Raw genomic sequence first — 12442 nt, 5'->3', positions numbered from 1 at the left:
AGCTTAATCACTGATGCAGCAACATCTTTTCTCTCTCAAAGGCTATCTTTAGGCAACAGCACAAGAAAGTTAGAAAGACCAAAAGGCAAGAGGAAGAACAAGAACAAGAACAAGAAGAATAAATCCAGAGTCCAAAACTTTTGCTGAACATACTCTGAAGTGAATTATTTAATGGGAAACCACCTTATCTTCCCAAGAGCTTGGCCTGTCTGTGGACCTGAGATTTATTTGTGAATCAGGAAGGCCAGTAAACTTCCCTAGAGTAACAGAAGCATGAACCATACTAAGGCCTAGCTCCTGATCTCATTGTAGCCAATAGCAAAACTTCCACTGATTCCAGTGCAGCCCAAACCCTCAAGCTATCTGTATCTTTGTCAGTGCCTCTCTGAAAGAGGGAATGAAGTAGATCCACATAGTAGCAAATCCACTATTCCCACATTGTTCTCTAACTACCTCTCCCTGCATGTACCGCTATGCAGGCAACTCCAGGCCAGGAAGCTAGAGTCCACAGTACACTGGTGGATGAACACTATCTGTCTGGGCTCCCCAAAACTTGCTCCTGACCCTGCTGTACCTACTGACCTCTGTGGCCACCAAGACTGGGGTCAGCATTTGCCCCTTGGTGCAATTCAATGTTTCCTTTTTAAAAGGGTGCAATATCGCACTTAAAGAGGAGAGATCACTTCTATCTTTGAATGGCAAATTTCAGCACCACTATGTTTTTTCACCTTTCCCGCTGCAAAGCCGAGCTACTGTGATGAACCTGCATTAAACTCCACTTTTTACAGTATTATCAATATCCCTTGGGCTCTCCAGCTATGAATTCTTGGCTACAAGCAGGTGTCCTTTTTGCTTTTTTTCATTAGTTGTAAAATGAGCTTCCAGAAATATTTTTCTCTATGCCATCTATAGATTTATAGCTATCCTTCTTCAAAAGTCTTTGGGAAACATAAACTACCTCCAAGAGAATCGTGCAGTGTCATGTATTTTTTGTGGGAGTTGTCCCAATGTTGTATTGAAAGCAGTTTTCACACAGGAGGTCAGACTAGATGCTTTGGTGGTCCCTTCTGGCTTTAGAATTCATGTAAGGTAGTCATTATCTAACATTCATTACACAAATTCTTCTGGGACTTTAAACTCCTCTGAGTGATGTCATAGGAAGGTAATGATTCTACTAGGGCTATTAATTTTTACTACACTAGTTAAAACCACCAAGCAAACAAAAGCAGAGGTGGCCAGTCATAGCATACTCAGGTACCTTTTTCTTGCATGAGGGTGGAATTTGAATGGGACTATTTCTTTGAACTTTTGGGATCAAATTCAGTTTAGGGGTAACAGGTGCACCTCCATTTGGAGTCAGTAGAAGCTATGTGCTCTTATGCCAGTACTAAATTTGACAAATCCAAACTATGGTCCTGGTCCTGCAGCCAGCTACACATGTATTTAATGTTACTATCATGAGTAGTCCCACTGACTTCTGTGGCACTGCTCATGGTAGTAAAGTTAAGCACATCTGTAAGTGTTTGCAGGATCAAGGCCTTTATAGTCAATTATTTGAATTGGTCAAAATTTTTTTTTTAATGAAAAACAGCTTTTTCCCAAAAGAAAAGTTTTCATGGAAAAAAATTAGTAAAAATGGAGGGGGGAAGGGGACTTTGTTTTTATATAAAGAAAAGTTGGGTTTTGCTAACTGAACATTTTTACTGTAAACTAAAAAATATTTGACTTTTGGTTTTTAATTGAAAAACTGAAATTTTATGAGGGAAATTTCCCAAAAACAAACAAAATTATTAAAATTTCCCGCAAAAAACAATTAGGCTGTTTTGATCAGCACTAAAATCAGTTACTTAGTTCTATTACGATTTTTTTTAAAGATACCTATTCCAGAAAGACTAGACTATTTTCTGTCCCATAGTTATCATCAATACTGTTTTGAAGTCTAAGATCAAGTACAAGAATAAAAAGATGTTTTGCCTTCTGCAAGCTTCATTTATGCTAGAATAGTTATTAGTGTAGAATAGGTAACTAGAACCTCTCAAAACTTCGGTCTGGCTTTATGGATTTTGTCAGAGTTACTATTTTGTACTTTGTGTGTTCACTAGCTATAGTAATGCTCCTTGTGGGAGTTTGTCTTGAATTCAAGGCTATCCAATGGCTGGAAGCTGAACTTAAAATAATTCAGAATGGAAATATAGCACAAAATTTTACCAGTCAGAGTAATTAACCACTAAACCAATGTACTCAGGAGTGTGGTGGATTCTTCATCACTTGGAGACTTTTAGAAAGAGATCCTGTTTTATCTTAATGATAGCCTATAGCTCACACACGAGCTATGGGCTTGATGCAGATATCATTAGGTGAGGTTCTTTGGTCTGTGCTATGTGGGAATCAGACTAGATCATCATAATGGTCCCGTCTGATCGTCAAGTATATGAATCTATGAATTATTCAAAAAGTAAACACCTTACAGTATTGCCCTGTAAACAAATGTATGTCCCAGTAGTCTGACTAGGGGTTGAATTTTTACTGCTGATGTTTAGAGCACTGTGTCAAACCAGAGATCTGTGAGTTGCTCCTGTGGATTGATTATATCTATACATTAGTGGAGAGCTGGTGCAATGTTTCCAAAAATACGGACTAGTTGGTTTTAAAGATATGACTGTACCTACAGCCAGATGGCACAAGTTAAGACTAATGTACCTGGATAGGAAACTCCCAAAGTAAAAGCAGTCTTCTGTAAGGATGTTGCTCATTCAGCAACTGTCATTTTTCTTTCTGAGTCAGTACTGAGCCAGTTAGAGTGACCAGATGTCCCGATTTTATAGGGACAGTCCTGATATTTGGGGCTTTTTCTTATATAGTCACCTGTTAACCCGCACCCTGTCTTAATTTTTCACACTTGCTATCTGGTCAGCCTAGAACCAGTGCTCAACCCATTGCATTAGCAGACACTGTGCTGGTGCCAATGAACTCTTCTAGGTAAAGGGCGAAATCCTAGCCGTACTGAAGCTAATCACAAAACTATCATTGAATTCAATAAGGCCAAGATGTTCATTTGAGTCAGACCATTTTTTTAAAAAATCTCATGGCAACTTTTACAAGAGTACGGTATGATAACTCCAGGGAGCAGATCAAATTTTAGACTGATTAATTAATTATATTTTGCCTACTCGCATTGCCTCTCCATTTATAAATTGATAAGATGTTTTGGATCATTATACAAGAATTAATGTTTCTGTATTCTGGGACAGAATACAGCAGCTGCTGAATAGAAATAGCTGCATGTCAGTGGTGAATTCTGGTGTAAAGTTCATAAAAAAGCATTCTGAAATCCTTCTGAATGATGGATGGACTATAAATGCACAACATTTATGTTACTGAATTATTTTTTTAAATAAATTATGTCCTGAAAACCTTCAATTCTTCATTTTTAAAATGTAGCATTCTTAAAGGAGAGCAAAGCTAGGCTGAAACCAACCAAAGAGAGGATGAAAAAAATGATAAAACTAAAAAATGTCATATCAATTTTAATCAAACTCTGTTTAAAGCAAAGAGAGACATGAAATGGAAATTTTCTCCCTAGCATGAAAAACCAGGCGGTGTAAGGGAGATTCAGTACAATTTGAGTGGCTTTGTTGTCTAGTCTGTTCCTTCTATATCAGCCTAAAATATGTCCATTAACGTAAGAACTATTTAAATGATCTTTGAGACTAGAAACATTAGTCTCTAATTTCAATCTGTGAATAAAACCTACAGCTGCTCTAAATGATGAGCATGTAAAGATTCTTCTTCCGTGTACTAGGAGAGAGTAAGAAAGCTATACAATCATCTAGAGCAGTGCTACTCAAAGTGGTGGTCCGCAGACCGGTGTTGGTCCGCAAGCCATTGGCTACCGGTCTGCGCGCACATTGGAAAAAAAATTGCCAGTCCCCAACATCAGTTAGCTTGAGAAGCACTGATCTAGAGCCTTGGAGGGAAGAAATGGGCTAAATCCTTGGGGCACGGCTAGAGAGCAAAATCAGTGGTGAAGCTGGTGCAAGTGCATTAGTATCTCTGGGCAAACACAAAAACCCAGGAGTCTAACTAGTCAGTAGGCTTGGGGCTCAGTTGTTGTTTTCCTTTGTTTTACTTAAAGAACTGCATTTATGAGTGAAGAATAAATGTGCTTACAAAGTGAATCACATAGGCTGTGTTTTGTGTTTCATTTTATAAAGCCCTTATGGCTTGGCTTGGCTTTTTTTATTTTTACAGAAACAGAACAGCGGTGATTTTTTTGATGGGTTAAGGAAAATCACAACAAACCCGCCTGTCTGACTTTTATACAGTTTTAGACAAAAGCAAATATTTATGTCAAGGATAACACCGGAATATAATTCAATATGTTTTCCCACAAAAAATATTAGAGCACTTGTAATTTGGAGGCTAATCCGTCATGCAGGTTATAATATAAGCTTAAAACAGGTTCATGATTAAATTCTATCTGCCTCTAGGTTTATGATGCCAACTTGCCTGATCCTGCATTTTATGCTCAGGCTGTCATTGCCTAAGTACTGCACTATGGGACCAGGTTCCAAAGATGGTTGTGCTGGGTTTGTTTGGTTTTTTAGTCTTTCTCTTTCAAAAGGTTCTGATCCGATCATTATATGTTGTTTTTGGTTTCCATAGGGCGGGGAAGGAGCTCGACAGTCCGTGATAGGTGACAGCCCAGAATTATTATCTAACTACTATGATGATGTAAGGACAATGTATGAAGTATTTAGAAGGGGATTTAACATATCTGGTAAGTGATGAGGATATGTAAATATCATTGTATTGACTAAAACCCCACTGGGTTTCAATGCTGCTATCTCAGCGCTGGTCAGAGCGTAGAATTGGGTCTGATGTCCTTGGAGAAAACAGCTGTACAGATTGGGGCTTAATCCCACTCCCAGTAAAGTCAATAAGAGGTCTGCTGTTGACCAAGATTGGGCCTTGCTGGCTAGGGAAACAATCGGTCCAAAAAAATGTGGGCCTGTAGGACTTTTGAGTGAAGAAGTGAAGCAAATTCAGGCCATAATAAGCTTCTTAACTGCAGAAACCAGCATACAGCCATGGAAGAGCTTCACAGGCTACAGCAAGCATGGAAGCCATGGTATTTTTACTAAAGTGGGGCGTGTGGGTGAAACTCAAAAGTGGCAAAATGGCTGAGGCCCCTAAATCCCATTGGATTTCATAGATTCATAGATACTAAGGTCAGAAGGGACCATTCTGATCATCTAGTCAACATTTCAATTCCTTTGGCACTTTAGAAGATGTTATCCTATGGCCATCATTTTTAATCTTGGGTGCCTAAATTCAGATTTAAGCACCTGAATAAATAGTTTGGCTTCAAGAGCTGCTGAGCACCTGAAACTCCCCTGGCAATGATCGTGGAGTTCCACATGCAGAGGGCTTGCATCTGACTCTGCTTGGGTAAATGGCAGAAATTTTGCAAGATTCCATCTGCATAGCTTAGCAAATGAACTACACCACTTCCACCGCTGATCTTTCTCAGTTGACCTACATCTGACACACTTAACTTTAAAAAGTGCTGTTTTAATTGTCCAGGGATAAAACAGTGGCTACAGGGAACAGAAAGCAGAAATGATATATTTATCTTGCAGTAATTAAACTAAAGGGATCAAGCAATAAATCTCTCTCTGACCTGGGTTGACACTAATTTTGTAGCTTGAAATGTCCTCAAGAAAGCATCATGTTAGTGCTATTAAAAATTACAGTTTACACAAACTCTGCCAACGGGTGGTTTAGATGGATAGAATTATTAAGCATTTTTTGTTTGCATTCCTTTATTTGAACTGTGATTTTGATCCAGTGGATAGGGCATTAGGAGCCAGGAGCAGGGGAGAGTCTGAGTAGCTCCAAGATTATGACTCTTAAAGGATGCCTTTGTCACCCTTCTAAGTACCAGCTTTTCCTATCAGAGCCTTGTAAGAGCACAAAAGGAGTGGGGAGGAGGAAAGTACCTGAAAAGGTTTTGACCTCTTATTTATGAGGACTTTCCAAACACAGATCCTGATAAGATGGGTTTTTTGAGTCAGAGAGGTCTTGAACTGGAAGCTGTGAATTTCAGAGTCCTAATGCCAGAGTCCTAATGCAGCCTGAATTCTTAAATTCGGTTTCTCGGTTTCCCCATCTTTATATAAATAAACTGGTCTTGACACCTTTTTGTTCTTTATTACTGCACCTGAAGTTTAAGGTGAAAAATCTTAAAACTGTAAATACATGAATAGTGTTTGAACTGATAAGCTGAGGAGAAGAGGAACAGGAACAGGGGTGAAAGAGAGGGAGGCGAAGAGGATGTAATGTATGGACTAAGTGAAAGGAATGCATGCAAGTTTCAGAGTAGCAGCCGTGTTAGTCTGTATTCTCAAAAAGAAAAGGAGTACTTGTGGCACCTTAGAGACTAACAAATTTATTAGAGCATAAGCTTTCGTGAGCTACAGCTCACTTCATCGGATGCATTTGGTGGAAAAAACAGAGTAGAGATTTATATACACACACACAGAGAACATGAAACAATGGGTTTATCATACACACTGTAAGGAGAGTGATCACTTAAGATAAGCCATCACCAACAGCAGGGGGGGGAAGGAGGAAAACCTTTCATGGTGACAAGCAGGTAGGCTAATTCCAGCAGTTAACAAGAATATCAGAGGAACAGTGGGGGGTGGGGTGGGAGGGAGAAATACCATGGGGAAATAGTTTTACTTTGTGTAATGACTCATCCATTCCCAGTCTCTATTCAAGCCTAAGTTAATTGTATCCAGTTTGCAAATTAATTCCAATTTCCATCCCACCATCAACCTCAGCCTGGACCAGTCCACACAAGAGATCCACTTCCTGGACACTACGGTGCTAATAAGCGATGGTCACATAAACACCACCCTATATCGGAAACCTACTGACCGCTATTCCTACCTACATGCCTCTAGCTTTCATCCAGATCATACCACTCGATCCATTGTCTACAGCCAAGCGCTACGATATAACCGCATTTGCTCCAACCCCTCAGACAGAGACAAACACCTACAAGATCTCTATCATGCATTCCTACAACTACAGTACCCACCTGCTGAAGTGAAGAAACAGATTGACAGAGCCAGAAGAGTACCCAGAAGTCACCTACTACAGGACAGGCCCAACAAAGAAAACAACAGAACGCCACTAGCCATCACCTTCAGCCCCCAACTAAAACCCCTCCAACGCATCATCAAGGATCTACAGCCTGTCCTGGGGGACGGGCCGTCGCTCTCTCAGATCTTGGGAGATAGACCGGTCCTTGCTTACAGGCAGCCCCCCAGTCTGAAGCAAATGCTCACCAGCAACCACACACCACACAACGGGGCCACTGGCCCGGGGGCCTATCCTTGCAGCGGGGCCCGTTGCCGGCTCTGTCCACGTGTCTGTTCAGGGGATACCATCATAGGGCCTAATCACATCAGCCACACTATCAGAGGCTCCTTCACCTGCGCATCTACCAATGTGATATATGCCATCATGTGCCGGCGATGCCCCTCTGCCATGTACATTGGCCGGGCTGGACAGTCTCTACGTGGGAGAGTGGGTGGACGCGGATCGGACGTCGGGAATTGTGGCATTCAAAGGCCGGTTGGAGAGCACTTCAATCTCTCTGGTCACTCGATCACGGACCTGAGAGTGGCTATACTTCAACAAAAAAGCTTCGGGAACAGGCTCCGACGAGAGACTGCTGAATTGGAATTAATTTGCAAACTGGATACAATTAACTTAGGCTTGAATAGAGACTGGGAATGGATGAGTCATTACACAAAGTAAAACTATTTCCCCATGGTATTTCTCCCTCCCACCCCACCCCCCACTGTTCCTCTGATATTCTTGTTAACTGCTGGAATTAGCCTACCTGCTTGTCACCATGAAAGGTTTTCCTCCTTCCCCCCCCTGCTGTTGGTGATGGCTTATCTTAAGTGATCACTCTCCTTACAGTGTGTATGATAAACCCATTGTTTCATGTTCTCTGTGTGTGTGTATATAAATCTCTACTCTGTTTTTTCCACCAAATGCATCCGATGAAGTGAGCTGTAGCTCACGAAAGCTTATGCTCTAATAAATTTGTTAGTCTCTAAGGTGCCACCAGTACTCCTTTTCTTTTTGAGAATGCATGCAAGTACAGGTTCTAGTCAGAGCCCTGTGATCTACACAGTGGAATTTGCCTCAGAGTCTGTCTCATGTTGCAGAATTGTGCTTTGGAATCTAAGCACTAATGTCAAGAAAAAAGGTTTCTAGCTTTCATGGTTATGGGGCGGAGGGGGAACCTTCCAAACTTGAACCAAGTATAAAGCAGCATAGCGATGCCTGCCTGAGTCTGCAGACAGCCTGAAACAATAGCTTTGAGAGGTGTGTGATCTTGTCCTCATCTCTGTGAGATGTTAACTTTGAAACCTAACGATGACAGTTTAAATGGCAACACTGGTAACTGATCATTTAGCAGGAACACCCGGTAAATGAGTCCCAAAGTCCTCAGTTGCCTCCCACACCTTCCCAATTCCCAAAATCTCCCACTGTCTCTTTCCCAGCTGCCAAACCCTCAGCCTTGACAGCTTTTACAAAGCAGTTCTGGGTTTTCAATACAAAATTTTGCAGTACATTGAAAATTAAATGTACAGGCAGGGTAAATTTAATTACATTCAGTATAAAATTAAATTACACCTGGAATACTGACAGGTTTCAGAGCAGCAGCTGTGTTAGTCTGAATTCGCAAAAAGAAAAGGAAGACTTGTGGCACCTTAGAGACTAACAAATTTATTTGAGCATAAGCTTTCATGAGCTACTGCATCCGATGAAGTGAGCTGTAGTTCACGAAAGCTTATGCTCAAATAAATTTGTTAGTCTCTAAGGTGCCACAAGTACTCCTTTTCTTTTTACCTGGAATACTGTATCGGTTCTACATTAAATGCAGTAAAACCCTCCATATTTAACATGTATTTGAAGCTTTCTGAGCATTTGCTGTCTGGTACCCTGTGTCAGTATTTATTATTATTTGTATTTCCATAGTCCCTAGGACCCCTAGTTATGGACCAGGACCCTTTGTGCTAGGTACTGTGCAAACAGAACAAAAAGACCTGCCCCAAAAAGCTCACAATCTGAGTATCTAGGCTCCTGGCCACTAATTTAATGGGGGCCCTTGCTGTGATCCTTTTTAGACTTGAACAAAACACATGAGCTTTGTTCTCAAATGGTTGGTGTTTTAATGCCACCAGAACCCTCAACAGAATAACTGCTGTATATGATGCAGTTTGCTCCTCGGTGATGAGGCAGATGTAAGTACCTCCGTGGACAGATGAGTTATGTGCGGTGAGGTACGGGAAGAAAGGCAATTTAACATTCCAAGTATTGCTGTCCTCTTTTCCACAGTGAGCCACTTATGCTCTCCACTCCTCCTCCAGAGAAGTGCATTTTTATTAGGAATAATTTTGATTTCCTAGGGCTTCAATGAAAGGGCAGTCAGACCTGTGGGAGGTGACATTTAGGATGAAAGCCATTGTCAGATAATGATGTTCACACTGTCTTAAGGAAAAGCTGGTTTAACAGGGCACTGGGCCTGCTCAGTGTCACCACCACCTCTGCAATTTTGAATGAAGGCTCAAAATGCAGTGCACCATTATACAGGGCTGTCTTCCTTTTTAATCTGGCAGCACTCTGTGTGAACTCTGCCTCAGAGAAACATGGATTGACCTTGATAATAACAATGAGTGTAACTTTTAGAGCAACCTCCTACTCTTAAGGTGCTCAGGGTCCTATAGTTCATTAGCACTTGGCTCTAAGACCCCCCATAATTTTGTAATCTGTTTATTTCGTTTAGAGAATGGCCCCTGTCTAGGATTCAGAAAGCCCAAGCAGCCTTACCAATGGTTGTCGTATAAAGAGGTGAGGTTATCATGAATCTTTCTTTCTTTCTTTCTTTCTTTCTTTCTTTCTTTCTTTCTTTCTTTCTTTCTTTCTTTCTTTCTTTCTTTCACCAAGAATTCTTATCCTTTCTGTCTAAACGTAGCTGTTTTTAAAAGAAACCACTAGTGCTATCTTGGAGAGCGGGGGGATCATGTATTATTTTACCACTTTCAATTACTGCTTGTTTTCATTTGAGTCAGGATCCTCCCAGATGCTGCACACTTTCTGGCAGCTGCTATAAGCACTCTTCACTTCCATTGAGCTGTCTCAGCACTTAACAGGATTGGGAGTTTAGTGTTGACTAGTAGTAGTATTGATTTACAGAGCATCTTTAGCAAGCCAAAGCTTTGGATAATTACAAACCTTGGGTTGAATCCTGATGGCTTCACTCATGGAAGTAGTTCCACTGACTTCAGTGGGCATACTCGTGTGTAAGGTGTACAGATTTGATGAAATGTGATTACTTTGTCTCACTCACCACTGTTATTCAGCCACTTCTGGGTGGGGCGGCCATGTAATAGCACTCAAAGTATTATGCACACTGAAATAAATAAACTACTGATTAGCTCTAAGACCAGAAATAAAGAGCATCAAAACAATTTCACGTGATGAGGGAGTTTTAAGTATGCAGAATTTAATTGCTCAAGTTGGAATTTAGCCAGGGCTCTAGGGTGAATGCCAAAACTGGACAGTCTCTACGTAAAAGAATAAATGGACACAAATCAGACGTCAAGAATTATAACATTCAAAAACCAGTTGGAGAACACTTCAGTCTCTCTGGTCACTCAATTACAGACCTGAGAGTGGCTATCCTTCAACAAAAAAACTTCAAAAACAGACTCCAATGAGAGACTGCTGAATTGGAATTAATTTGCAAACTGGATACAATTAACTTAGGCTTGAATAGAGACTGAGAGTGGATGGGTCATTACAAAAAGTAAAACTATTTCCCCATGTTATTTCCCCCTCCCCACCCCCCACTGTTCCTCAGACGTTCTTATCAACTGCTGGAAATGGCCCACCTTGATTATCACCACTCTCCTTACAGTGTGTATGATAAAACCCATTGTTTCATGTTCTCTGTGTGTGTATATAAATCTCCCCACTGTATTTTCCACTGAATGCATCCGGCGAAGTGAGCTGTAGCTCACAAAAGCTTATGCTCAAATAAATTTGTTAGTCTCTAAGGTGCCACAAGTACTCCTTTTCTTTTTTTGAAAAGTATCATGAGTTCCTTAATGGTTACAGGCGACCAGAGTCTGTTTTATGTGTTATCCAACAAAGTAATATTAGAGCCCACCACTGTAGATTAGGTTTCATTTGTGTCTGCTGCTTACATTCCTCTCTCTTATCCATTTTTCTCCCACTTTTAGGTCTTTGAAAGAGCAGAAGCTTTAGGATCAGGGTTACTCCAACAGGGATGTAAACCATCAACAAGTCAGTTTATTGGGGTCTTTGCACAAAATCGTCCAGAGGTGAGATGTTGCTGTAACCTCATGCAGTATTAACAATATTCTTGAGTTTTGATCTCACTTTAAATTTTAATCTCATTAAGTGTTTTAATCATTCCCCATCCCTTACCCCTTTTCTCTTTGTAACATCTCCTTCCAGTGGATCATTTCTGAGCTGGCTTGTTATACCTATTCTATGGTGGTGATCCCCCTGTATGACACATTAGGCCATGGAGCCATTCGTTACATTATCAACACAGGTAAAAATAGACATGCATAAATATCATTGAGGTTCTCAGAAAATCATTCTTGTTATGCAGAATGACTGATTTCTCTTCTGCTTTCCTAAAGGCAGATGCTTTGTCTCAGTGAATCGTTCTTGGTGGAAGTAACCTAAGCTGGGTTATATAGTATATCTCTATGTATCATGGCAGGATCGGCTTTATTATTCTGAAATTATGCCTAATGGATAAGCTTTGTATATTTGCAGCCGTGCATCGTCTTGCAGCTTGTTCTATTGCTAAACTGAGTGTAGTGTTTATAAGTTTTCCCTTATACATTTTCTCTGTAACAACATTAGCCCATTACTGCTTATTTTGTTCAGTGACAAGTGCTAACAATTAATCTATCATTTAGTAACCTCACTTTATGCATGTATTTTATTTTGAACATTATGAGTCTTGAGCTTTAACATTGCTCCTGTCTTACTGGGATTTCTGCCTAACAGGGTAAATTCTATTATGTAATAGACTTCCCAAAAAAATGAGACTCTCTCTCCCTACAAATAGAATTTTAAAATTCTAGGGTCCCAATCCTGCAAAGGACTTAAGCACATGCTTAACTTTAAGCATCGGAGCCAATGGGACAACTCACAAGCTTAAAGTTAAGCCCCTTGTTCAAACTTTGCAAGATCAGGGCTTAGGACCATAAGAGCAAAATCTAAAGACTTTGTTTTGTGCCCAAAAACTGAGCACAAGGCTGTACAATTGTTTTTCAGGGACTGGTCTGAGCTGTAATAATGCAAAAGC

General features: G+C 40.5%; 1 protein-coding gene across 9 annotated transcripts in view; it reads left to right on the top strand.

Annotated features, from left to right (window-relative positions):
• Positions 1 to 12442, top strand: part of ACSL6 (acyl-CoA synthetase long chain family member 6) — a 125320-nt gene that overhangs the window by 70314 nt on the left and 42564 nt on the right. For all 9 annotated transcript variants that reach the window (XM_043520595.1, XM_043520591.1, XM_038414022.2 and 6 more), the window contains 4 exons: positions 4666 to 4780; positions 9878 to 9942; positions 11337 to 11438; positions 11575 to 11674. In XM_043520595.1, the coding sequence (XP_043376530.1) occupies positions 4666 to 4780; positions 9878 to 9942; positions 11337 to 11438; positions 11575 to 11674 (382 nt within the window). The remainder of the gene's footprint in view (positions 1 to 4665; positions 4781 to 9877; positions 9943 to 11336; positions 11439 to 11574; positions 11675 to 12442) is intronic.

This window comes from Dermochelys coriacea, chromosome 8, assembly GCF_009764565.3.
Source record: "Dermochelys coriacea isolate rDerCor1 chromosome 8, rDerCor1.pri.v4, whole genome shotgun sequence".
Lineage (NCBI taxonomy): Eukaryota > Metazoa > Chordata > Testudines > Dermochelyidae > Dermochelys > Dermochelys coriacea.
This window is presented reverse-complemented; position numbering and strand designations above follow the sequence as displayed.